This window comes from Bombina bombina, chromosome 6 (genome assembly GCF_027579735.1).
Source record: "Bombina bombina isolate aBomBom1 chromosome 6, aBomBom1.pri, whole genome shotgun sequence".
NCBI lineage: Eukaryota > Metazoa > Chordata > Amphibia > Anura > Bombinatoridae > Bombina > Bombina bombina.
Window position 1 is genome coordinate 521,094,886 of NC_069504.1, and position 27,249 is coordinate 521,122,134.

The 27,249-nt window shown below is 38.2% G+C and overlaps 1 protein-coding gene across 2 annotated transcripts in view; it reads right to left on the reverse strand.

The window, feature by feature from the left end:
• TM6SF1 (transmembrane 6 superfamily member 1) overlaps positions 1–27,249 on the reverse strand; it is a 189,901-nt gene that overhangs the window by 82,196 nt on the left and 80,456 nt on the right. For both annotated transcript variants that reach the window (XM_053717423.1, XM_053717422.1), the window contains exons 4-6: positions 19,203–19,306; positions 18,981–19,063; positions 18,003–18,124 (exon numbers count right to left, since the gene is read on the reverse strand). In XM_053717423.1, coding sequence (XP_053573398.1) covers positions 18,003–18,124; positions 18,981–19,063; positions 19,203–19,306 — 309 coding nt within the window. The remainder of the gene's footprint in view (positions 1–18,002; positions 18,125–18,980; positions 19,064–19,202; positions 19,307–27,249) is intronic.

The following is a 27,249-nucleotide window of genomic DNA, read 5'->3' on the forward strand; positions in this document are numbered from 1 at the left end:
ATTGGCTTAGTAAATCCACAATTGGATTTTTCAAGTGCAACATACGCAACTGTGTGGCTTGTGATCACCATTTAGGGAAAAATAAACCCACAAAGATGATCACTTCAGCTGTTACGAAAAAGAGCTATGAAATCAATTCATTATGTAACTGTCGCACAGAAAATGTGGTTTACATTTTAGAATGTGGGTGTGGCCTACAGTATATAGGCCGCACCACTAGACCCTATAAAAAAAGACTTTTGGAACATCTTAATAATATAGAAATAGGAGAAAAGAATCACAACCTCTCCGCACACTACCTCAAGAAACACAATAAAGATCCGAGTTGTTTAAAAGGATCGATTTTAGAATACATACCTGAAAAGAGAAGAGGAGGAGATAGGGAATTGGACATCCGGAGGAGGGAAACATTCTGGATCTATACCTTTCAAACACTAGTTCCCAAGGGATTGAATAAAGACATTGACCTTGCTGCCTATCTCACCTAATTCCATCCATCTATGTATATATGAAACAATTCATTCCCAACGATTGTTCCTCCACTAAATAGAAAGTTTTTACTACAACTCTCTCTAATCTAATTTAATCTATTTAACCAACTTATATTTTAGTTGAATACCCAGATAATCAAGTATTATTTAATCTCTGTTGGTAACTGTTGAATTCACCAATATGGACCACTGAAATTTAACTACAATATTAAACTTTTTAGTGATCCATATCGGATCCATGTATTGTTCCTCTATAAGTACAAGCCCCATTTTGCATCTTATATTATCCCATACATTCCCATTCAAGTACAACATAAAGTATTATCTCTTCAATACAACATCTATTTAGTTTTATAAATTTCAGTTTAGTAATCTATATATGACATTAAATTTATATTTTAACCATTAATAGCAATAATGATAATTATGCCAATATTAACTATATTTAATAAACATCGATTTTGGCTTTTAAATACCAAATTTTCATCTCTGTACCAGTTTTTTACCATTTTTTTAAATAAATTTTAACCATCATTTTTTATATATCATTACAACTATAGGATTTATTATAAGATATCACCATTTATCTAGTCCTGAAACCAGAGGACATTTATAGTTTTCAATGATTTAATAATGATTTAATAATTCCCTATCATTATTATTATTACTACGCATGGTATGCTTAGGCTATTATAATATTTAAAGTATCAAGCGTAGTGACTTCTGCTAATATTTAGGTCACTCCTGGATACAGGTGGCTGCATTTTGATATATGTCTTTGTAAACCTAATTTGTCACACACAATCCAGCGGGTACTACACTAGTTATGTGGCTAGAACAACAATATTGTTAACTGCATTCCAACTAAGTTAATTGTGTATATTGTATACATTCATTTTAGATACCATTTGTTATCCAACTAAATATTAGCTTTTAATAGTGACACTAAATAATAACTATAATCACCTTTTTTCTGATCTACAGCATTTCTATCATTTGGAAACCCAGACATATACATTAACCAGTTGCTCTATTCCAGTAAACTGGGTTTTTTAAACTAACTTAAAACAGACTCCCATATTTAGGGTCTTACTTTCTGAGTGTTGCGCCCCTTGAATATTCCTTATCCCCTTTTTTCCCTAACTTTATTACACATTTTATTCTATCAGGTTCACTGTTCTTGGGGGCACAGTTTTCTCTGGATAGATATTCATAGGCAGCAAATTCATCACTCTAGTCACATTTGAATATGCATTTTTAGGGTGTTTTTACAGCGCCACCCCTACACCCATCTTTTTTGCTCATATATATATATATATATATATAATAGTATAGGGGTAGATAAATATATAAGGAGATGAGAGCGGACTTACTGAGAGTCGATTATCCTCCGTGGTTCAAACCACATTCGCTCCATCGCCGTTGCTCTGCTCATCCGATCCTTACTTAACCCGGGTTCAAAAGGTTTTAACCTGTTGTTTGTGACGAGTTGCGCTACTTTTTACAATGTGCTGTTGAAAGTTTTTACTTGGATTAATAAACGATTTTTTGGGAAAAAGTCCCTAAGGTTGATGGGGCTATTTCTACTCTTGCTAAACGTACTACTATTCCTATAGAAGATAATACTTATTTTAAGGATCCTTTAGATAGGAAGATTGAATCTTATCTAAGGAAAGCTTATTTGCATTTTGCCTATATTCTCAGACCTGCCATTTCTATGGCTGATGTTGCGGCTGCATCAGCTTTTTGGTTGGATAGCTTAGCACAACAGGAAAAAGACTCTCTGATTTGCATAGCATTGTTCGTTTGCTTCAACATGCTAATCATTTTATCTGTGATGCTATTTTTGATATCATCAAGATTAATGTTAAATCTATGCCTTTGGCTATTTTAGCTTTATGGCTCAAATCATTGAATGCTGACATGGTATCTAAATCTAGGTTACTATCTCTATCATTCCAGGGTAATAATTTGTTTGGTTCCCAGTTTGATTCTATTATTTCCATTATTACTGGGGGGAAGGGAGTTTATTTGCCTCAAGATAAAAAGTCTAAAAGGCAAATCTAAAGCTTCTAATCGGTTTCATTCGTTTCGTCAGAATAGAGAACAGAAAACCACTCCTTCCCCTAAAGACTCTGGCTCCAATTGGAAGTCATCCTCAAGTTGGAATAAATCCAAGCCATACAAGAAACCAAAGCCAGCCCCCAAGACTACATGAAGGTGCAGCCCTTGATCCAGTTCTGTTGGTGGGGGGCAGATTTAAATTATTTCAAGACGTTTGGGCAGGTTCTATTCAGAATCTTTGGATTCAGAATATTGTCTCTCAGGGGTATCAAATAGATTTCAGAATAAGACCTCCTGTGATAATTTTTTTTTCTCTCTCACGTTCCAACAAATCCTGTGAAAGCTCAGGCTTTTCTGAAGTGTGTTTCAGATCTAGAGCTTTTAGGAGTAATTGTACCAGTTCCAATTCTGGAACAGGGTCTGGGTTTTTATTCAAATATATTCATTGTCCCAAAGAAGGAAAATTCTTTCAGACCAGTTCTGGATCTGAAGTTTTTGAAATCATTTTGTAAGAGTCCCAACTTTCAAGATGGTGACTATAAGGGCTATTCTGCCTTTTGCTCAGCAAGGTCATTACATGTCCTCAATAGACTTACAGGATGCGTATCTTCATATTCCGATTCATCCAGACCACTATCGGTTTCTGAGATTCTCTTTTCTAGTCAAAAAATTACCAGTTTGTTGCTCTTCCATTTGGCCTAGCAACAGCTCCAAGAATCTTTTTGAAGGTTCTTGGTGCCCATGTCTATCTGTAATCAGAGAGCAGGGTATTGCAATGTTTCCTTATTTTGACGATATCTTGGTACTGGCTCAATCTTTTCATTTAGCAGAATCTCACACAAATCAACTTGTGTTGTTTCTTCAAAGACATGGTTGGAGGATCAATTTACCAAAAATTTCTTTGATTCCTCAGACAAGGATCACCTTTTTAGATTTCCAGATAGATTCAGTGTCCATGACTCTGTCTTTAATAGACAAATGAAATTGGTTTCGGCCTGTCGAAACCTTCAGTGGTTATGTGCATGGAAGTTTTAGGTGTCATGACTGCAGCATTGGACGTAATCCCCTTTGCTCATTTTCATATGAGACCTCTGCAGCTTTGCATGCTGAATCATTGGTGCAGGGATTATACTCGGATATCACAATTGATATACTTAAATCCCAACATTCAACTCTCTCTGTCCTGGTGGTTAGACCATCTTCGGTTTATTCAAGGGGCCTCTTTTGTTCGTCCTGCCTGGAATGTAATTTCAAAAGATGTAAGTCTCACAGGTTGGGGAGCTGTCTGGGGTTCTCTGACAGCACAAGGAGTTTGGAATCCTCTAGAGGTGAGGTTACCAATCAATATTTTAGAACTCCGTGCTATTTTCAGGGCTTTTCAGGCTTGGCCACTATTTAAGAAAGAATTATTCATTCATTTTCAGACAGAAAATATCACAACTGTGGCATGTGTCAATCATCAAGGGGGGACTACTCACAGTCCTTTATCGATGAAAGAAGTATCTCGGATACTTTCTTGGGCGGAATCCAACTCCTGTCTAATTTCTGTGATACATATTCCAGGTGTAGACAATTGGGAAACAGATTATCTCAGTTGTCAGTCTTTACATCCAGGGGAGAGGTCTCTCCATCCAGATGTATTTTGTCAGATTGTACAGATGTGGGGTCTCCCCGAAATAGATCGGATGGCTTCCCATCTAAACAAGAAGCTTCCCAGGTACCTTTCCAGGTTCAGGGATCCTCAGGCGGAGATGGTGGATGCGTTAGAAATTCCTTGGTTTTACCAACCTGCTTACATTTTTCCGTCTATAGTTCTTCTTCTAAGGGTGACCTCCAAGATCATATTGGAACGAATCGCCTGTGTTTCTGATAGCACCAGCATGGCCTCACAGGTTTTGGTATGCAGATCTTGTCCGGATGTCCAGTTGACAACCTTGGCCGCTTCCTTTAAGGCCAGACCTTCTGTCTCAAGGGCCGTTTTTTCCATCAAGATCTCAAATAGCTAAATTTGAAGGTATGGAAATTAAACGCTTAGTTCTTAGTCATAGAGGTTTCTCTGACTCAGTGATTAATTTAATACTATGCTACAGGCTTGTAAGTCTGTTTCAAGGAAGATTTATTATCAGATTTGGAAAACCTATATTTCATGGTGTTTTTCTCATAAATTCTCTTGGCATTCTTTTAGGATTCCTAGAATTTTACAGTTTCTTCAGGATGGTTTGGATAAAGGTTTGTCTGCAAGTACCTTGAAGGGATAAATCTCTGCTCTGTTTTATTTCACAGAAAGATTGCTAAACTTCCTGATATTCACTGTTTTGTTTAGGCTTTGGTTCGTATCAAGCCTGTTGTTAAATCAATCTCACAGTAGGGGGTATATGTGAGCGCCAGGAGTAGTGTAGTAAAACACTAACAGTCAAATTGATCTTTAAAAATGGCTATTTAGAAAATATATTATTAAATCTTTAATTTATTATATATTATTAAGTAATTGATTTTTGCAAGCTCAAGGTCCAAAGGTATAATACTATGAGCAAATACAAAGAATAATATCGTGATATAAGTTTTTATTAATTCATCAAAACAAAAATAAATCTAAAACATACACATATAATATATACTAAAAAAAATGTTATATATCCTAATTGGTACCAATGTTAAAAACCTGTCATAGTTATAGAAAGATATACAAACTTTCACAGAAGAAGAATAAAGCTCCTATTTACATATAAAGTAAAACTGTTAAAAGAGAATTATATATGGTAAACGTATCACAATATATTAATTAAAAAACACTCTGTAGAAGCCTCAAAAGCAATGTGGTTTGCACAGTTCTTTTAAGTGCACAATTGCAAAATATGCCAAACTCCTTTCCACAGGAAATTTAAAAGAACTATGGGCTGTATTTAGACTCCTTGTCCAATTTGAACAATATAATCAGATGCCAGATGAGTGTCTTTTTATTATCCGCTTGCATGTAATGTTACATAAAAGGTTACCTTTAAGATCCAGTGTTATAGTAGTAATAGTAGTAAACAGAATCTACCTCTGTAAATCAATCTCTCCTCCTTGGAGTCTTAATTTGGTTTTGAAGGCTTTGCAGGCTCCTCCTTTTGAGCCTATGCATTCTTTGGATATTAAACTACTTTCTTGGAAAGTGTTGTTTCCTTTGGCTATCTCTTCAGCTAGAAGAGTTTCTGAATAGTCTGCTCTCTCTTGTGAGTCTCCTTTTCTGATTTTACATCAGGATAGGGCTGTTTTGCTGACTTTGTTTAAATTTCTTCCTAAGGTTGTGAATTCTAACAACATTAGTAGAGAAATTGTTATTCCTTCTTTGTGTCATAATCCTAAGAATAATCTTGAAAGATCTTTACATTCTTTGGATGTTGTAAGAGCTTTGAAATATTATGTCAAAGCTACTAAAGATTTCAGGAAGACTTCTAGCCTATTTGTTGTTTTTTTCTGGTCCTAGGAAAGGTCAGAAAGCCTCTGCCATTTCTTTGGCATCTTGGTTAAAGCTTTTGATTCACAAGGCTTATTTGGAGGCGGGACAGTCTCGGCCTCAGAGAATTACAGCTCATTCTACTAGATCAGTTGCCACTTCTTGGACTTTTAAGAATGATGCTTCCGTTGATCAGATTTGCAAAGCAGCAACTTGGTCTTTTTTGCATACATTTACAAAATTTTACCATTTTGATGTATTTGCTTCTACTGAAGCAGTCTTTGGTAGAAAAGTTCTTCAGGCAGCTGTCTCAGTTTGATTCTTCTGCTTATAATTTCAGTTTTTTTCTTGAAATTTATGTGAAATTTATAAGAAAGACTTATTTTTTTGTGGATTTAATTTTTTCAGCGGAAATAGAGGTTTTTATTTTATCCCTCCCTTTCTAGTGATTCTTCTGTGGTCTCCCACATATTGGGTATTTCTATCCCATATGTCACTAGCTCATGGACTCTTGCCAATTACATGAAAGAAAACATAATTTATGTAAGAACTTACCTGATAAATTCATTTCTTTCATATTGGCAAGAGTCCATGAGGTCCAACCTTTTATGGTGGTTATGATTTTTGTATAAAAAGCACAATTATATTTCCAGTTCCTTTTTTTGATGCTTTTTTACTCCTTATTTTTTAACCCAACTACTTGGCTATTCGTTAAACTGAATTGTGGGTGTGGTGAGGGGTGTATTTATAGGCATTTTGAGGTTTGGGAAACTTTGCCCCTCCTGGTAGGATTGTATATCACATACGTCACTAGCTCATGGACTCTTGCCAATATGAAAGAAATGAATTTATCAGGTAAGTTCTTACATAAATTATGTTTTCCCTCCTGCATAGAGGTCATATCCTCTATGCAGGAGAGCTCAAAACTCGTTGACAGTCTTATCTATAAGAAATAGTCTACATTACTGCTACTAAAGGGAAGATTTAATAAATATTTTTCGAAATATCCATCATCGATTTATTTATCTATCAATCCTTTTATTTTTTTTTCTTGCCTGTGTAATCTACGTATCAAGAAGTGTTTTACAAATACAAATGATGCTATAATAAAGAAATATTCATTGACCTATACAAATCTTACGTTGAATTGTTAGTGTTACCGTTTTTCTTTGCATGTGCATGTGATGCATAGCTATATATATTCTCAGTGCACCAGCATTGTAAATGCTGCAACTGCTCAAAACGCTTGTGGGACATGTATCATGTCAGCAGTTAAACTAAATCATGACCAGATGGTACAAGCACCTTAGGCTCTCTGAGCAAGTGCAGTGCTTAAAATGCTGGTGCACAGTGCATGCTTAAATACACTTTTGAAACAGCTATAACTTTTATTAGAAACATTTTTGCCAATACTTGTATATTACAAAATGCTTCTATTCAAAACTGAAATGCGTGTGGATCCATGTGGATTCCAATTTTGTCTGGAATGTCCCTTTAAGAGAATTTAACAGCTGAAGATCACAGTAATCATTTTTATTGCTACTGTTCACTGCTACGCTTTAACAATCGTGCCCATTACTCTCTTAGCATTTTGCTGTCCCCTTCTTCACTTTTCCATAACATTAATTTTGTTAAAATAAACACACTGACTGCCTTCAAAAAAATGTGACTTTATATATATACAAAGCAAAGGATAAAAAAGCGCTAATAGTGTGATTACGTTAAATATATTACCTCTGGGGATAGATTATTCTCAAGTGTGTTAGTTATATGGACATTGCAATGCAACATAAAAATATGAGAAATAAAACATGAGAAATGAAAAAAACTGAAGATATATTATCCTACGCAACACAATTGAGTGATATAGTGATATATCTATACTATAATTGCGTTTGTAATGTCCGTCGCCATCGGCAGTTGCGCACGCATCCTCAATGGAATGTTGGCAGCGCAAGGACAAGCTTTGCTGCATCCAGGTGAATTCCGAAAATGGCAGGGTGGTGAAAGAATCCACCGAAGGTGGTGGATTCTTTCACCACCCTGCCATTTTCGGAATCCACCGGGATGCAGCGAAGGCAAATGGAGCTTTTCAAAAGCAACAACTAATCACCCACATTAAAGTATTTAAAAAAATAACCGTCTGCATCAAGTATTAAAAAACAAACAAACAAAAAAAAACGCCCGTATCAAGTATTTAAAAAAACAAAAACAAACAACCCGCACGAAATATAACAAAAAAATAGCCAATAGGATGAGAGCAAGTGAAATTTTATTGGCTGATTTGAATAGCCAATCAAATTTCACTTGCTCTCATCCTATTGGCTAATTTAAACAGCCAATAGGATTTGAGTATTGGAAGAATCAAATCAGCCAATAGGAATTCAAGGGACGCCATCTTTAATCGCGTACCTTGAATTCACTATTAAGTGTATGGCGGAGATCGTATGAAGAGGATCCACGCTCCATGGCTCCGCGGTCGTTGGTCTTCAGTTCCAGGGTCGCCGGTCTTCAGCTCCGCGGTCTTCAGTCTTCAGCTCCGCTTCACGCAGGATGTTCCTGTAAGAAGAAGAGGTTGCGCTTGGAAGAAGACTTCACCGCCTGGAAAAGGCCCCCAATAAGGCAGAGGGGAGGGTTAGAGAGCGGTTTTGGGGGGGGATCAGGGAGGTTGGGGGCTAAGGGGGGATCCTACACAGTAGCATATGTAAATATGCTAAAAAAAAATGACTTTCTGCCAGTACTTAAGATGGCAGGGACAATTGTGGGGTGGGGGAGGGAAGGGAGCTGTTTGGGAGGGATCAGGGGGTGGGATGTGTCAGGTGGGAGGCTGATCTCTACACTAAAGCTTAAATTAACCCTGCAAGCTCCCTACAAATTCCCTAATTAACCCCTTCACTGCTAGCCATAATACACGTGTGAGGCGCAGCAGCATTTAGCTGCCTTCTAATTACCAGAAAGCAACGCCAAAGTCATATATGTCTGCTATTTCTGAACAAAGGGGATCCCAGAAAAGCATTTACAACCATTTGTGCCATAATTGCACAAGCTGTTTGTAAATGATTTCAGTGAGAAACCTAAAATTGTGAAAAATGTAACTTTTTTTTTTTTATTTGATCGCATTTGGCAGTAAAATGGTGGCATGAAATATACCAAAATGGGCCTAGATCAATACTTTGGGTTGTCTACTACACTACAGCTAAAATTAACCCTACAAGCTCCCTAAAAGCTCCCTAATTAACCCCTTAACTGCTGGGCATAATACACGTGTGGTGCGCAGTGGCATTTAGCGTCCTTCTAATTACCAAAAAGCAACGCCAAAGCCATATATGTCTGCTATTTCTGAACAAAGGGGATCCCAGAGAAGAATGTACAACCATTTATGCCATAATTGCACAAGCTGTTTGTAAATAATTTCAGTGAGAAACCGAAAGTTTGTGAAAAAATTTGTGAAAAAGTGAACGATTTTTTGTATTTGATCGCATTTGGCGGTGAAATGGTGGTATGAAATATACCAAAATTGGCCTACATCAATACTTTGGGATGTCTACTAAAAAAATATATACATGTCAAGGGATATTCAGGGATTCCTGAAAGATATTAGTGTTCTAATGTAATTAGCGCTAATTTTGAAAAAAAAATGGTTTGGAAATAGCAAAGTGCTACTTGTATTTATGGCCCTATAACTTGCAAAAAAAGCAAAGAACATGTAAACATTGGGTATTTCTAAATTCAGGACAAAATCTAGAAACTATTTAGCATGGGTGTTTTTTTGGTGGTTGTAGATGTGTAACAGATTTTGGGGGTCAAAGTTAGAAAAAGTGTGTTTTTTTCCATTTTTCCTCATATTTTATAATTTTTTTATAGTAAATTATAAGATATGATGAAAATAATGGTATCTTTAGAAAGTCCATTTAATGGCGAGAAAAACGGTATATAATATGTGTGGGTACAGTAAATGAGCAAGAGGAAAATTACAGCTAAACACAAACACCGCAAAAATGTAAAAATAGCCTTGGTCCCAAACGGACAGAAAATGGAAAAGTACTGTTGTCATTAAGGGGTTAAGCACATTGGGAATACTGTCTAGTCACAGCTGGTCCGATTGCGCCATTAAAATGAATGTAGCTCGATCCCGCTCTGGTAGCGAGAGCGAGCTACATTCATTTTAATGGTGCCCGATGTGCTTAGCAAACAAAAAAACCCGCTCAGTAGAGCCAAGAGCGGCCGTCGGTAAAATAAATTTTTGTAGAATAATATCTGTGACATACTTTGATTTAGAAACATGGCGCTAACCTAATGTTATATAACTCTGAATTATGTGCAGAATTATATAACAGTATTTGGTGGGTTTACTGGACCTTTAAGGCTATACAAGAATAGATCTGTGTGTGCACAAAGACAGCTAGTTTTGTCTTGTAAAGCCAGTGTATTTTCATTTTATCAATACAGTATAGGGAAAAAGCAACAATGCAATGTAACAATATACGTATACTGTACATATGCTTGACTGTTATACTCCCAGGCTACAACTAAACATTACTCCTATAACAAGCAGCCTCCTTAGCACCCTCACGTTTGAAATGTCTCCAGCTTCACCAGACAGTCTAATTTAGGTCTCGATTATTAGTGAAGTTATTTTTTTATTTAATAATAACATTATCCTGTAAGTGAACATTGTAATGTTAGATGTGTACAGTAAGTATATAGTAAAACACATATGTACATACATATAAACACAAACATTATCGCTCGTCTCTTCATAGGTCAGAAATGAAGACTCCAGCTTCCTCCAATCACGGCATGGCCTCAGGAAATGTTTGCTCGGGGGGGGGGGAGCCATGATTGGAGGAAGCCGGATTCGTTATTGCTGACGTAAGAAGAGACGAACGATGGGTGGGGGAAGCGCTGCTTTGGCTTTGCAAGAATAAAAAGGTAAGTATTTTAACAAAACGGCTAAATTGTAAACTTTGATGAATGAAAGTGCCCCTGTTTTTAATAGGATTTTTAAAATCAGGGCACACATTCCTCAAAGTTTACATTAACTTTAAAAGGTTCTCATGTTATTCTCCATAGCAGATTGACTAAAGCTCAATCATCCCTTCATACTTAATGAATTATCAGCACAGAATAGGAATAGATGAATAAGAAGACACCGCCAAGGACAGTGCAGTTAGAGAGGCTGGAGAGACCTCTTAATGATTTTTTTTTTTAATAACTTTATTTATAGTAATAGGATCCATTACACTCAGAACAAGTCATACAAAGACATGGCATAGATACAATTAGATATACCTTGACCTGATAAGGTAAATTTATGCCTGATGCTACACATACTTCGACCATGTAAGTCCATCCATGACATATGTTACATAATCCAAGAGTCATTTTTTGTAGAAAACATGGTATACAAGGTCCAAACGATTGAGACATCAAAGAGTGCTCTGAATCCTTTTTTTAAACAAGAAAACAAACAAAACAAAACAATAACTTACCCAAAACAACCCCAGACCTTCCTCCGCAGACCGGGCCCTGAGACAATAATATAGGATTTATGTAGGGGGGAGATACCTAACTAGGGCAGTTGGAAAGGCACCACTTGCCTCTAAGATTTTCTTTAAGGATATAAAGGCTATTTCTGAAAGGGTAGACTATGCTGTCTCTAAAGGTTGCTGGCAAGCTTAACAAATATGGTTCCCATTTATGCATAAATCTTTTTATTCTCCTCTCCGGGTCACCCCTAACATCTGCTTGTTCAATTAACATTTGAAGATTAACCTTTTTTTTAAAGTGTTGGAAGGGAGGAGATTTGTCCTCCGCCCAACCAGACAGAACTGACTGCCTTGCTAGGACAATAACTGTGGAGATGAAAGCGTCAAAATTGTGCCTTTGTTCCTCTGGAAGTAGGAATATAATCTTCTGAGGAGAGAAACGTATCTGAGTTTTAATCAGTTTGGATAACCAGAAGGAGATTCTATTCCAGAAGCTAGACAGTTTGGGACAATTGCAAAACAAATTAATCCAGTCTGGAGAGGGGAGACTACATTTTGTACAGATATCTCTGGCCCCCGGTATCCATTTGGAGCGTAGATTAGGAGTTATATATGCCTGCTGTATGATTTTTAGATGCGATTCCCGCAGGTTCGCTGAAATAGTTATGGACTGGATTTTACTCAGACTAGCCTCAATAACTTCTTCATCTACTGTTAAATCCGTAAAACTAGACCATTTGGATACTATCCTTCGCCCAATGTGACCCTCACAGTGTTGAAGTAGTAGATTGCATATATTAGCAATAGCATATGACCCAGACCTAGCCAAAACACATAACTTATCTATGTTGGTTGTATCAGAAGTTAGCGTACCCTCAGATTTCAGCTTAAGTATGTAATGTCTACACTGGAAGTAAGCAAAGCTGTGATTGCTAGGGACGTTAAACATGTTCCGTAACTTCTGGAAAGATACAACATCCAAAGTCAGCGGGTTAATTAACTGTCTAAGGCCTAGATTTGGAGTTTGGCGTTAGCCGTGAAAACCAGCGTTAGAGGCTCCCAACGCTGGTTTTGGCCGCCCGCTGGTATTTGGAGTCAGTGATTAAAGGGTCTAACGCTCACTTTTCAGCCGCGACTTTTCCATACCGCAGATCCCCTTATGTCAATTGCGTATCCTATCTTTTCAATGGGATCTTCCTAACGCCGGTATTTAGAGTCGTTTCTGAAGTGAGCGTTAGAGCTCTAACGACAAAACTCCAGCCGCAGGAAAATAGCAGTAGTTAAGAGCTTTCTGGGCTAACGCCGGTTCATAAAGCTCTTAACTACTGTACCCTAAAGTACACTAACACCCATAAACTACCTATGTACCCCTAAACCGAGCTCCCCCCACATCGCCGCCACTCGATTAAAATTTTTTAACCCCTAATCTGCCGACCGCCACCTACGTTATACTTATGTACCCCTAATCTGCTGCCCCTAACCCCACCGAGCCCTGTATTACATTTATTAACCCCTAACCTGCCCCCCACAACGTCGCCGCCAGCTACTTACAATAATTAACCCCTAATCTGCCGACCGCAAAGCGCCGCCACCTACGTTATCCTTATGTACCCCTAATCTGCTGCCCCTAACACCACCGACCCCTATATTATATTTATTAACCCCTAATCTGCCCCCCTCAACGTCGCCGACACCTGCCTACACTTATTAACCCCTAATCTGCCGAGCGGACCTGAGCGCTACTATAATAAATGTATTAACCCCTACTCCGCCTCACTAACCCTATCATAAATAGTATTAACCCCTAATCTGCCCTCCCTAACATCGTCGACACCTAACTTCAATTATTAACCCCTAATCTGACGACCGGAGCTCATCGCTACTATAATAAATGGATTAACCCCTAAAGCTAAGTCTAACCCTAACTCTAACACCCCCCTAAGTTAAATATAATTTAAATCTAACAAAATAAATTAACTCTTATTAAATAAATTATTCCTATTTAAAGCTAAATACTTACCTGTAAAATACATCCTAATATAGCTACAATATAAATTATAATTATATTATAGCTATTTTAGGATTTATATTTATTTTACAGGCAACTTGGTAATTATTTTAACCAGGTGCAATAGCTATTTAATAGTTACCTAGTTAAAATAATAACAAATTTACCTGTAAAATAAATCCTAACCTAAGATATAATTAAACCTAACACTACCCTATCAATAAATTAATTAAATAAACTACCTACAATTACCTACAATTAACCTAACACTACACTATCAATAAATTAATTAAACACAATTCCTACAAATAAATACAATTAAATAAACTAGCTAAAGTACAAAAAATAAAAAAGAACTAAGTTACAAAAAATAAAAAAATATTTACAAACATAAGAAAAATATTACAACAATTTTAAACTAATTACACCTACTCTAAGCCCCCTAATAAAATAACAAAGCCCCCCAAAATAAAAAATTCCCTACCCTATTCTAAATTAAAAAAGGTAAAAGCTCTTTTACCTTACCAGCCCTGAACAGGGCCCTTTGCGGGGCATGCCCCAAGAATTTCAGCTCTTTTGCCTGTAAAAAAAAACATACAATACCCCCCCCCCCCAACATTACAACCCACCACCCACATACCCCTAATCTAACCCAAACCCCCCTTAAATAAACCTAACACTAAGCCCCTGAAGATCTTCCTACCTTGTCTTCACCATCCAGGTTCACCGATCCGTCCTGAAGAGCTCCTCCGATGTCCTGATCCAAGCCCAAGCGGGGGGCTGAAGAGGTCCATGATCCGGTCAAAGTCTTCATCCAAGCGGGGCAGAAGAGGATCTTCCATCCGATTGAAGTCTTCATCCAAGCAGCATCCATCCGGAGCGAAGCGGCAGGATCCTGAAGACCTCCAGCGCGGAACATCCATCCGGCCCGATGACTGAACGATGAATGACTGTTCCTTTAAGGGACGTCATCCAAGATGGCGTCCCTCGAATTCCGATTGGCTGATAGGATTCTATCAGCCAATCGGAATTAAGGTAGGAATTTTCTGATTGGCTGATGGAATCAGCCAATCAGAATCAAGTTCAATCCGATTGGCTGATCCAATCAGCCTATCAGATTGAGCTTGCATTCTATTGGCTGATCGGAACAGCCAATAGAATGCGAGCTCAATCTGATTGGCTGATTGGATCAGCCAATCGGATTGAACTTGATTCCGATTGGCTGATTCCATCAGCCGTTCAGATAATTCCTACCTTAATTCCGATTGGCTGATAGAATCCTATCAGCCAATCGGAATTCGAGGGACGCCATCTTAGATGACGTCCCTTAAAGGAACAGTCATTCGTCGTTCAGTCGTCGGGCCGGATGGATGTTCCGCGCTGGAGGTCTTCAGGATCCTGCCGCTTCGCTCCGGATAGAAGACCATAGAAGATGCCGCCTGGATGAAGACTTCAATCGGATGGAAGATCCTCTTCTGCCCCGCTTGGATGAAGACTTTAACCGGATCATGGACCTCTTCAGCCCCCCGCTTGGGCTTGGATCAGGACATCGGAGGAGCTCTTCAGGACGGATCGGTGAACCTGGATGGTGAAGACAAGGTAGGAAGATCTTCAGGGGCTTAGTGTTAGGTTTATTTAAGGGGGGTTTGGGTTAGATTAGGGGTATGTGGGTGGTGGGTTGTAATGTTGGGGGGGGTATTGTATGTTTTTTTTTACAGGCAAAAGAGCTGAAATTCTTGGGGCATGCCCCGCAAAGGGCCCTGTTCAGGGCTGGTAAGGTAAAAGAGCTTTTACCTTTTTTAATTTAGAATAGGGTAGGGATTTTTTTATTTTGGGGGGCTTTGTTATTTTATTAGGGGGCTTAGAGTAGGTGTAATTAGTTTAAAATTGTTGTAATATTTTTCTTATGTTTGTAAATATTTTTTTATTTTTTGTAACTTAGTTCTTTTTTATTTTTTGTACTTTAGCTAGTTTATTTAATTGTATTTATTTGTAGGAATTGTGTTTAATTAATTTATTGATAGTGTAGTGTTAGGTTAATTGTAGGTAATTGTAGGTAGTTTAATTAATTTATTGATAGGGTAGTGTTAGGTTTAATTATATCTTAGGTTAGGATTTATTTTACAGGTAAATTTGTTATTATTTTAACTAGGTAACTATTAAATAGCTATTGTACCTGGTTAAAATAATTACCAAGTTGCCTGTAAAATAAATATAAATCCTAAAATAGCTATAATATAATTATAATTTATATTGTAGCTATATTAGGATGTATTTTACAGGTAAGTATTTAGCTTTAAATAGGAATAATTTATTTAATAAGAGTTAATTTATTTCGTTAGATTTAAATTATATTTAATTTAGGGGGGTGTTAGAGTTAGGGTTAGACTTAGCTTTAGGGGTTAATCCATTTATTATAGTAGCGGTGAGCTCCAGTCGTCAGATTAGGGGTTAATAATTGAAGTTAGGTGTCGGCGATGTTAGGGAGGCCAGATTAGGGGTTAATACTATTTATTATAGGGTTAGTGAGGCGGATTAGGGGTTAATACATTTATTATAGTAGCGCTCAGGTCCGCTCGGCAGATTAGGGGTTAATAAGTGTAGGCAGGTGTCGGCGACGTTGTGGGGGGCAGATTAGGGGTTAATAAATATAATATAGGGGTCGGCGGTGTTAGGGGCAGCAGATTAGGGGTACATAGGGATAACGTAGCTTGCGGCGGTTTACGGAGCGGCAGATTAGGGGTTAAAAAAATATGCAGGGGTCAGCGATAGCGGGAGCGGCAGATTAGGGGTTAATAAGTGTAAGGTTAGGGGTGTTTAGACTCGGGGTACATGTTAGAGTGTTAGGTGCAGACGTAGGAAGTGTTTCCCCATAGGAAACAATGGGGCTGCGTTAGGAGCTGAACGCTGCTTTTTTGCAGGTGTTAGGTTTTTTTTCAGCTCAAACAGCCCCATTGTTTTCTATGGGGGAATCGTGCATGAGCACGTTTTTGAGGCTGGCCGCGTCCGTAAGCAACTCTGGTATCGAGAGTTGCATTTGCGGTAAAAATGCTCTACGCTCCTTTTTTGGAGCCTAACGCAGCATTTGTTTGAACTCTCGATACCAGAGTTAAATTTATGGTGCGGCCAGAAAAAAGCCTGCGGAGCGTTAACAGCCCTTCTACCGCAAAACTCCAAATCTAGGCCTAAGTGTGGTAAGTCCCCTATGTTGCCATGTTCTAAATTCTTCCGTAGTGTACCCCGGGAGGAATTGTAAATTACCCTGAATTGGTAAATATTTGCTCAGAGACCATCGTATACCCCAAAATTTACAGATCTTATCCCAAGCCCTTAGGGGGTCTCGATAGAGGATATGTGTTTGTATATGTACTGGTAAAGAGGTTAGAGCCGCATGAGGGAGAAACGCAATGTTTATTGGATTGATCAAGCAGGCCTCAAGAGCAGGGATCGTAAAATGATTATTTCCCACTAACCAGTCCACTACCAATTTAGCTAGAGTCGCCCAATTGTACCATAAAATATTTGGAAGCCTAAGTCCTCCTCTGTTGAACGGCATAAAAAGAAAGGATTTTCCTATTCTAGGCTTTTTCCCCTTCCAAATAAAGCGCCCTAGAGCTGCTTGCAGAGAATTGATGTCTCTATGTGTAAGGAGAAGGGGGAGCATCTGCAACTGATAGAGAAGCTTAGGCAGCGCCACCATTTTAAAAAGATGAACCCTGCCTGAAACGGAGATCGGCAACTTCGCCCATCCTACTAGCATCTGGATAACATGTTTAATAGTTTCCCCATAATTCAGACTATATATTTTATTGGGATTTATATGTATACGAATGCCTAAATATTTAAAAGAGCCGTCTGTAATGTTAAGGTCTTTATATGGTAGTATAGTATTTTGCAAGTTTTGTAGCCCTCTTAATGAATTTTACACAATGTGTTACAAACAACAACACAACAACCTGCTTCCCACCCCAGAAGTAACTACTGATGCTCACTACTCCCACCACATTTATCACCTAATACAACACCCTTGGTTGCTGCTCCTATCAACCAAAGCCCCTCAACATAAAATACTGTCCCTAAAGGACAAAGGACAGGAAACTCCTTACAGGAAAATCTCCAACCAGGTGATGCCCACTACAGCCCCCCCTCCCCCAAAGGGAAGCCACACTCACCCCAATGCAGTGACCTGCCTATACCATAGGTACATTATAGTTCTTTTTCTCTCCCCCTTACTTGCCCCTTCATTCCCTCCCATTTCTTCCCGCCTTTCTCCCACTCTGCATCTCTTTCTTCCTTATTCTCCTATTCCTACCAATGTACCAGCCCATGGTATTACTGCAAGTGGTGAGCAATAATTCCTTATTCATAGAATGCTGACATATAAGACACAAAACAATTTAAAAAAACACATTTATTCGCAATTAAAAAGGTACCAATTAAATATTTTAAAAGGTTTATAAAAATGGAAACTTGACAAACTCAAGTAAATGTTTAATAAAATAAATCTTTACCTTGACAGATGAACTGTAGCTGGCTGCTGGCTGTTGGTAGATCCTCAGTCCAGCCCACAAGGGGAGACATATGTATGGTATATTTAATAAAAAAGCAGGACATATTCTTGTTCCATATTTGCCTGGTTTAACAGGTTAAGAAATTAGAAACGCTCTAGAAACACATGACTGATTAATATCATACTAATAATCCTAAAGTTGTTGTGCAATGCCATCTCCGACCTCTACTAATCTTATGATCAATGTCTCTCAACTGATTTAAGCCAAGATACTAAAGTATATGCATCTGTGACTAAATAAAAAATAGTAATGTAAAGAAAACAAGGTATTTTTGTTACATTTTCTCTAGTTACTCACAAAAGTTATTCTTAAAGGAACACAAAAGCCATTATTTTCTTTCTTGATTCTAAAAGAGGTTGTGATATAAATTGGTACAGCCTCAGTTTAAACTTGCTTTGTAGCTTCAGGGAGTAGAGATTAAGAGGTTAAGTAGCAAATCCTTAATATTATTGATAATTACCCCATAATCTGACAATGTGGTCCTCTATCTGTCTTTTCACAAACAAAAGTCACACATTCTGTGCAAATAAGCATGGGTTTGCTCCAATTCTGACTTTCTGAATCTGTATTTTCTTATAAATGTGAGGGACCCTTTTACTTAAAAACTGTTTTGTGACTATTGGTTAACATAATAGACACAAGTAATGCCATTAGATAGTAAGGTATCATTTTACATACATACGTCCCTGCTTTTCAACAAAGGAAACCAAGCAAACAAAAAAATTGATAATATAAGTAAATAGTAACATAGGCACAGATGATGAAGTACCCAGATCACAAGGGCTCATCATTTCATTAAAATAACTAATTAATTATACTAAAATACACTTTGAACTTTGTAAGTAATTGCTATAACAAGCCTGGGTCATAAAGCAGTCAAGGATGCAGCCGATTTATAAATTTATTAATCATACTTACCAATTAGGTTTCCAGGAATAAATACAATGATGCTCATTACGATTGAGCCGACCCAATAAAGACCAATGTTTCTGTAGTTCTGACTGTCAAAAGAAATGATTATTTTTCTTTCTCTATGGTAATAAAGCAAACCACATCTAATTCTGTACAAGCTGGGGTTGTCAGTTTAATGCTGTGTTACCCCAAATGTCTTACTGGTTTAGCGATATCAAATCCACTTACTCCCATGCGATAGCTGCCACCATAAGGAGATACATGAGGTAATGCGCCGTCCCATCCCAGTAACAGATCATGTGACCGTAAGCTGTGTTAAGGTAAGGCTCGCTCTGTTGATGTAATACATAAGTTGTAGTTAAAGGACAGTAGTAAAGTCAAAATTAAACTTTCATGATTCAGATAGGGCATGCAACTTTATTATCAAATTTGCTTTGTACTCTTGGTATTCTTTGTTGAAAGCTTAAACCTAGGTAGGCTGTCTCATATGCTACCTTAAAGGCCGCCTCTTATCTCAGTGCATTTTTACATTTTTTTCACAGCTAGACATCGCAAGTTAATGTGTGGCATATAGATAAGACTGTGCTCATGTCTGTGGAGTTATTTAAGAGTCCACACTGATTGGCTAAAATGCAAGTCTTTCAAAAGAACCGAGATAAGGGAACAGTCTGTAGAGGTAAAAAGTGTTTTAATATAACAGTGCTGGTCATGCAAACCTGGGGAATGAGTAATAAAGGGATTATCTTTTTTTTTTTTTTTTTTTTTTTTTAAACAATACAAATTTTCAGGTAGACTGTCCCTTTAATAGAGCAATAATTTTCTCTGAATATAAAAATTTCTTCTTTGAGATAAACTTGAAAAATACAGACACAGAAAAACAATATATTATTGAAGGTAAAGTAAACTCAACATTAAATCCCCAATATTTTTCATTAAGCATAGTAAAGAAAATATGCAATGTAAATTAATTATTTGACTAACCTTCTGTGAAACTTTCCTCCACATATTGTGGATTTTCTACTTTTTACAGAGAGACAGCTACACGTTACACATTACAAGAGTTCATTTACATCAGGCCAGGGTCGCCACTAGAAATTTTTGGGCCCCTGACTTAACCATTGATCAGAGCCCCCCCTTTAACATGTGCAAATTTTGACCAAGTGACTAAAACGTTTATGTACTTTATTCTTAAGTGTCTATTTCAACTTGGAAATGTTGTAAAGGTAGTAACATACAAACACAGAGACACACTCATACACTGAAACACACACACACACACACACAAGGATTCACATATAGACACTCTAGCAGACATGCAAAAAAAAAACCACACAAACACATTCAGACACAGACACCCAAACAGATACTCAGCACTTGTTTACATTGACCTGACAAGTAATGAGGTAAACTACAGTTTTGTAAAAAAAGGAGGAGATTTAGAAAACAAAATATGGAGTTCTGATTATCTTTTTGTAAAGGAAGATGTTAACTAAATGATGACAACAGCATGCAGTGGCTGAAAGGAAGGGCCCTGAACTGCCTAAACAATAATTTAAAGGTTAAATGGTGGATTGGTAACTTCCGTAAAGGTCTCATTAGTCTCAAAGTCTGTAGAAAGATGTGAATAATTAGTAGTAAGGTCAAAATGTCCTAAAAAGGAGCAGACAATGGACACACACAAACTCAAACTTGCACATATACCCAAGGAAACACCGACAGCCTCAGAAAACACACAAAGACATACACACATAGAGAGACAACCACATAAAACACAGAAAGACATACATACACACACCCTCACTGAGACATCCACAGAAAACACACAAAGGCATATACACACCCACCCTCACAGAGACACCCACAGAAAACAGACATACATACATACACACACACACCCTCACAGAGACATCCACAGAAAACCTAGACATACACACCCACCCTCACAGAGGCATCCAGAGAAAATACACAAAGGCAAACATACACCCTCACAGACATCCACAGAAAATGCACAAAGACATACACATGCACCCTCACAGAGAGAACAACAGAAAAAATATATATACACTCATAGAGACACAAACCAAAGCACAAAGACATAAACACAGACACCCACAGAAACACTCACAGGAGGAAACATTTATGCACCTTGCATCCCCTAAATCAACAGTGTGTGACATGCATGATAAAAAAAATTGTAGAAATTAAGAGATCACTTTTTAAAGAATCATATTTATAAATGTGTAAACAAAAATAATTCTGTGAATTCAAAATTGTACATTAATGATCTGGGTAGATGGCTAGATGAAGAAAAGTACTTTTAAAAGGTTGACATATGTTTGTTTGTTTTTTCCCCATTTTCCCCAACCAAAAGCACCACTTCAAATATACAGGGAGTGCAGAATTATTAGGCAAGTTGTATTTTTGAGGATTAATTTTATTATTGAACAACAACCATGTTCTCAATGAACCCAAAAAACTAATTAATATCAAAGCTGAATAGTTTTGGAAGTAGTTTTTAGTTTGTTTTTAGTTATAGCTATTTTAGGGGGATATCTGTGTGTGCAGGTGACTATTACTGTGCATAATTATTAGGCAACTTAACAAAAAACAAATATATACCCATTTCAATTATTTATTTTTACCAGTGAAACCAATATAACATCTCAACATTCCCAAATATACATTTCTGACATTCAAAAACAAAACAAAAACAAATCAGTGACCAATATAGCCACCTTTCTTTGCAAGGACACTCAAAAGCCTGCCATCCATGGATTCTGTCAGTGTTTTGATCTGTTCACCATCAACATTGCGTGCAGCAGCAACCACAGCCTCCCAGACACTGTTCAGAGAGGTGTACTGTTTTCCCTCCTTGTAAATCTCATATTTGATGATGGATCACAGGTTCTCAATGGGGTTCAGATCAGGTGAACAAGGAGGCCATGTCATTAGATTTTCTTCTTTTATACCCTTTCTTGCCAGCCACGCTGTGGAGTACTTGGACGCGTGTGATGGAGCATTGTCCTGCATGAAAATCATGTTTTTCTTGAAGGATGCAGACTTCTTCCTGTACCACTGCTTGAAGAAGGTGTCTTCCAGAAACTGGCAGTAGGACTGGGAGTTGAGCATGACTCCATCCTCAACCCGAAAAGGCCCCACAAGCTCATCTTTGATGATACCAGCCCAAACCAGTACTCCACCTCCACCTTGCTGGCGTCTGAGTCGGACTGGGGCTCTCTGCCCTTTACCAATCCAGCCACGGGCCCATCCATCTGGCCCATCAAGACTCACTCTCATTTCATCAGTCCATAAAACCTTAGAAAAATCAGTCTTGAGATATTTCTTGGCCCAGTCTTGACGTTTCAGCTTGTGTGTCTTGTTCAGTGGTGGTCGTCTTTCAGCCTTTCTTACCTTGGCCATGTCTCTGAGTATTGCACACCTTGTGCTTTTGGGCACTCCAGTGATGTTGCAGCTCTGAAATATGGCCAAACTGGTGGCAAGTGGCATCTTGGCAGCTGCACGCTTGACTTTTCTCAGTTCATGGGCAGTTATTTTGCGCCTTGGTTTTTCCACACGCTTCTTGCGACCCTGTTGACTATTTTGAATGAAACGCTTGATTGTTCGATGATCACGCTTCAGAAGCTTTGCAATTTTAAGAGTGCTGCATCCCTCTGCAAGATATCTCACTATTTTTGACTTTTCTGAGCCTGTCAAGTCCTTCTTTTGACCCATTTTGCCAAAGGAAAGAAGTTGCCTAATAATTATGCACACCTGATATAGGGTGTTGATGTCATTAGACCACACCCCTTCTCATTACAGAGATGCACATCACCTAATATGCTTAATTGGTAGTAGGCTTTCGAGCCTATACAGCTTGGAGTAAGACAACATGCATAAAGAGGATGATGTGGTCAAAATACTCATTTGCCTAATAATTCTGCACTCCCTGTATATATATATATATATATATATATATATATATATATATATATATATATATATATATATATATGCATATCTGCCAAAAGGGCACCTACCATTTGTGTATCGAGGAGGAAACATTTCTGCATGGTTTTAAATATAGAATTTCTACAGCATTGTCAAATAATCAAATACACTGCTGCTAAAAAAATTGTTTTTATGGACCCCTGGCCCCACCATACAACTACTTTCACACTGAAGTTACAATCCAAAATTGCACAAAGAAATCAAAAACATTTGCTAAGTAAGTCCTACCTCCTCTGCAAATGAAAGTGATCTGCCGTCTGACTCAGGCACACACTGTACAAACAAAGTGCCAAGTCTGTCTCACACTGTGCATAGTGATTTAGTGCACACTCAAAAATCCTCTCAAATGCTAATACTTTTTACTCCTTGTAATAACATTTCCCATGCTCAATTAGCACTCTGCTGTAGTTCCCACTGGTGGCTGCCAAAATTAAAAAAAAAGTTTTTTTTTATTATTTTTTTAGTTCTTGCCTCATGGGGCCCCCCTGGCCCATTGGGCCCCTGACAGGAGTCACCCCTGTCACCCCCTGATGGCTCAGGCCTATGACTGCCCAAAGCAGGTGAGATAAGGTAAACTTACTTAAAGGGCCATGAAACCCAACATTTCATCATTCAGATAGAGCATACAATTGTAACTGAAGTTCTCTGTTAGAGGAGACCCTGAGTGCACCTGTATCAATAACAATCGTATCGTACTTGGTAGGGAATTCTCCAAAATAAGACTCTCAAAAGTCCTCCAGGACAGCACTAGTGCATGCTTGTATATGTAGATGTAGGATGCCACTTACACCATAAGCGTGTGACGTGAAGCGGGGGTAAGTTACTCCAGCTCTTGGGAGACCTCTCTCCTAGGCTCCGTTATCATCAAGGTAATCTTCTGCTGTTGTGTGCTTGGAGTCACTTCGCTCAACTATCTATCTCACCACACACAGTCTTGGCGCGGCTCGAACAACGTTGTACCTCCACAAACCACCGCTCCGGGTGATGACGTCACAGGTCGTCACAAATCGTGGCTGGCTACTGGGGGTTAAAGTGGATGCTTATCTCCGACATAGGTTCCAGCGATGTATCAAAGCCCTGATTTATGGACACTCAACTCCGAGTGTTTATCAGCTTACTGGGATCAGTGCCGTCTCTCTCCGATCAAGGCCAACGAATAGTATCAAAAATTGTAAGTCAGGAGATGCAGCATCTTGAATACAACTTGTCTTTATTGTCTTCATTAAAACATAAACAATTAGCAAACAATTGCCCTCAAGCATGATGAAAAACAGTTGTAACCCCTTAACAACAGCAGAGGTACACAGGGTGTGGGTTGTTTTATTACTCATAAATAAATGTTTCTCGAATATTAAAGTGTTTATTGTCCCTTTAGGAGGCTTTTCAAAAAGTGCCCTGCAAATTAAGTGAACTTAAAGGGACATGAAACCAGAAATGTTCTTGTGTGATGTTGACAGAGCAAACTATTTAAAAAAAAAAAAGTTTCCAATTTACTTCTATTATCAAATTTGCTTTGTTCCCATGATATTCTGTGTTGAAGAGATACCTAGGTAGGCACCTGGAGCATTACATGATAGGAAATAGTGCTGCTGCCATCTAGTGCTCTTGCAAAAGGATAACATTCTTGCCGTCATATAGTGCTCCAGAAATGTGCCAGCTCCTAAGCATACGTTCCTTATTTTCAACAAAAGAAACCAAGAGAACAAAGAAAAATTGATAATAGAAGTAAATTAGAAATCTGTTTAAAATCACATGCTCTATCTAAAGAATGAAAGAAAAATGTTGTGTTTCATATCCCTTTAATAATAGTTTTAAGTGTTTTAGAACAGTTATTGTGTATGCACATTCAATGCAAATATGCCCTATGCATAAATAAAAACATAATAATAGAAAACAAATAATAATAAAGACATTTTTTTTTACAAGAATAAAGGAAATCTCTCAGGAATATGGGGATAATTACACTGGGTACCTTAACAGTGAACCAGTACAATCAATAGCCTAGATTACGAGTTTTGTCGGTAAAAAGAAGTGGTGCTAACGAGCCTTTTTTTCCCAGCTCACCCTTAAACCAACGCTGGTATTACGAGTTGTCTGAATGGCTGCATTAGCCTCAGAAAAGGGAGCGTTAAGCATAATTTAGCTCCACTTCAACCCTCAATACCAGCGTTGCTTACGGTAGCGGTAAGCTGGAAAAACGTGCTCATGCACGATATCCCCATAGGAAACAATGGGACTGAGCTGGCTGAAAAAAAACCTAACACCTGCAAAAAAGCAGCGTTCAGCTCCTAACGCAGCCCCATTGTTTCCTATGGGGAAACACTCTCTATGTCTACACCTAAGACCCTAACATGAACCCCGAGTCTAAACACCCCTAACCTTACACTTATTAACCACTAATCTGCCGCCCGCTATCGCTGACACCTACATTATATTATTAACCCCTAATCAGCCGCTCCGGACACCGCCGCAACCTACATTATAGCTATGAACCCCTAATCTGCTGCCCCTAACATCGCCGACACCTACATTATAGATATTAACCCCTAATCTGCCCCCCAACGTCGCCGCCACCTACCTACACTTATTAACCCCTAATCTGCCGACTGGACATCGCCGCCACTAAAATAAATGTATTAACCCCTAAACCGCTGCACTCCCGCCTCGCAAACACTATAAGACATTTTATTAACCCCTAATCTGCCCTCCCTAACATCGCCACCTACCTACAATTATTAACACCTAATCTCCCGCCCCCAACGTCGCCGCTACTATAATAAAGTTATTAACCCCTAAACCTAAGTCTAACCCTAACACCCCCCTAACTTAAATATAATTTAAATAAAACGAAATAAATTTACTATCATTAAATAAATTATTCCTATTTAAAACTAAATACTTACCTATAAAATAAACCCTAATATAGCTACAATATAACTATTAGTTACATTGTAGCTATTTTAAGATTTATATTTATTTTACAGGCAACTTTGTATTTATTTTAACTAGGTACAATAGCTATTAAATATTTAATAACATACCCCTACTCTAACCCACCCAAACCCCCCTTAAAAAACACTAACCCCATGAAGATCTCCCTACCTTGAGTCGTCTTCACTCAGCGGAGCCGAATTCTTCATCCAAGCGGGCCAGAAGAGGTCTTCCATCCGATTGAAGTGTTCATCCAAGCGGCATCTTCTATCTTCATCCATACGGAGCAGAGCGGCAGCATCCTGAAGACCTCCGACGCGGAACATCCATCCTGGCCAACGACTTCCCGAGGAATGACGGTTCCTTTAAATGACGTCATCCAAGATGGCGTCCCTCGAATTACGATTGGTTGATAGGAGCCAATCGGAATTAAGGTAGTAAAAATCTGATTGGCTGATTCAATCAGCCAATCAGATTGAAGTTCAATCCGATTGAAGTTCAATCCGATTGGCTGATCCAATCTGATTGGCTGACTGAAATCAGCCAGCCAATCGGATTGAACTTCAATCTGATTGGCTGACTGAAATCAGCCAATCAGATTTTTCCTACCTTAATTCCGATTGGCTGATAGAATCCTATCAGCCAATCAGAATTCGAGGTACGCCATCTTGGATAACGTCATTTAAAGGAACTGTCATTCGTCGGGAAGTCGTCGGCCAGGATGAATGTTCCGCGTCGGAGGTCTTCAGGATGCTGCCGCTCCTCATGGATGAAGATAGAAGATGCCGCTTGGATGAACACTTCAATCGGATGGAAGACATCTTCTGCCCCGCTTGGATGAAGAATTCAACCGGATGGAGGACCTCTTTTGGCCCGCTTGGATGAAGAATTCGGCTTGGCTGAGTGAAGACGACTCAAGGTAGGGAGATCTTCAGGGGGTTAGTGTTAGGTTTTTTTAAGGGGGGTTTGGGTGGGTTTTAGAGTAGGAGTATGTGGGTGGTGGGTTGTAATGTTTGGGGGGGGTATTGTATTTTTATTTACAGGTAAAAGAGCTGATTACTTTGGGGCAATGCCCCGCAAAAAGCCCTTTTAAGGGCTGGTAAAAGAGCTGATTACTTTGTAATTTAGGATAGGGTAGGGCATTTTATTATTTATTTATTTATTTATTTTATCAGGGGGCTTATATTAGGTGTAATTAGTTTAAACTTCTTATAATATTTTTTTATTTTCTGTAATTTAGTGGGGGGTTTTTGTTTTATAGTTTAGTTTATTTGTATTTTAGTTTTGCTAATTGTAATTAATTTATTTAATTAATTTATTGATAGTGTAGTGTTAG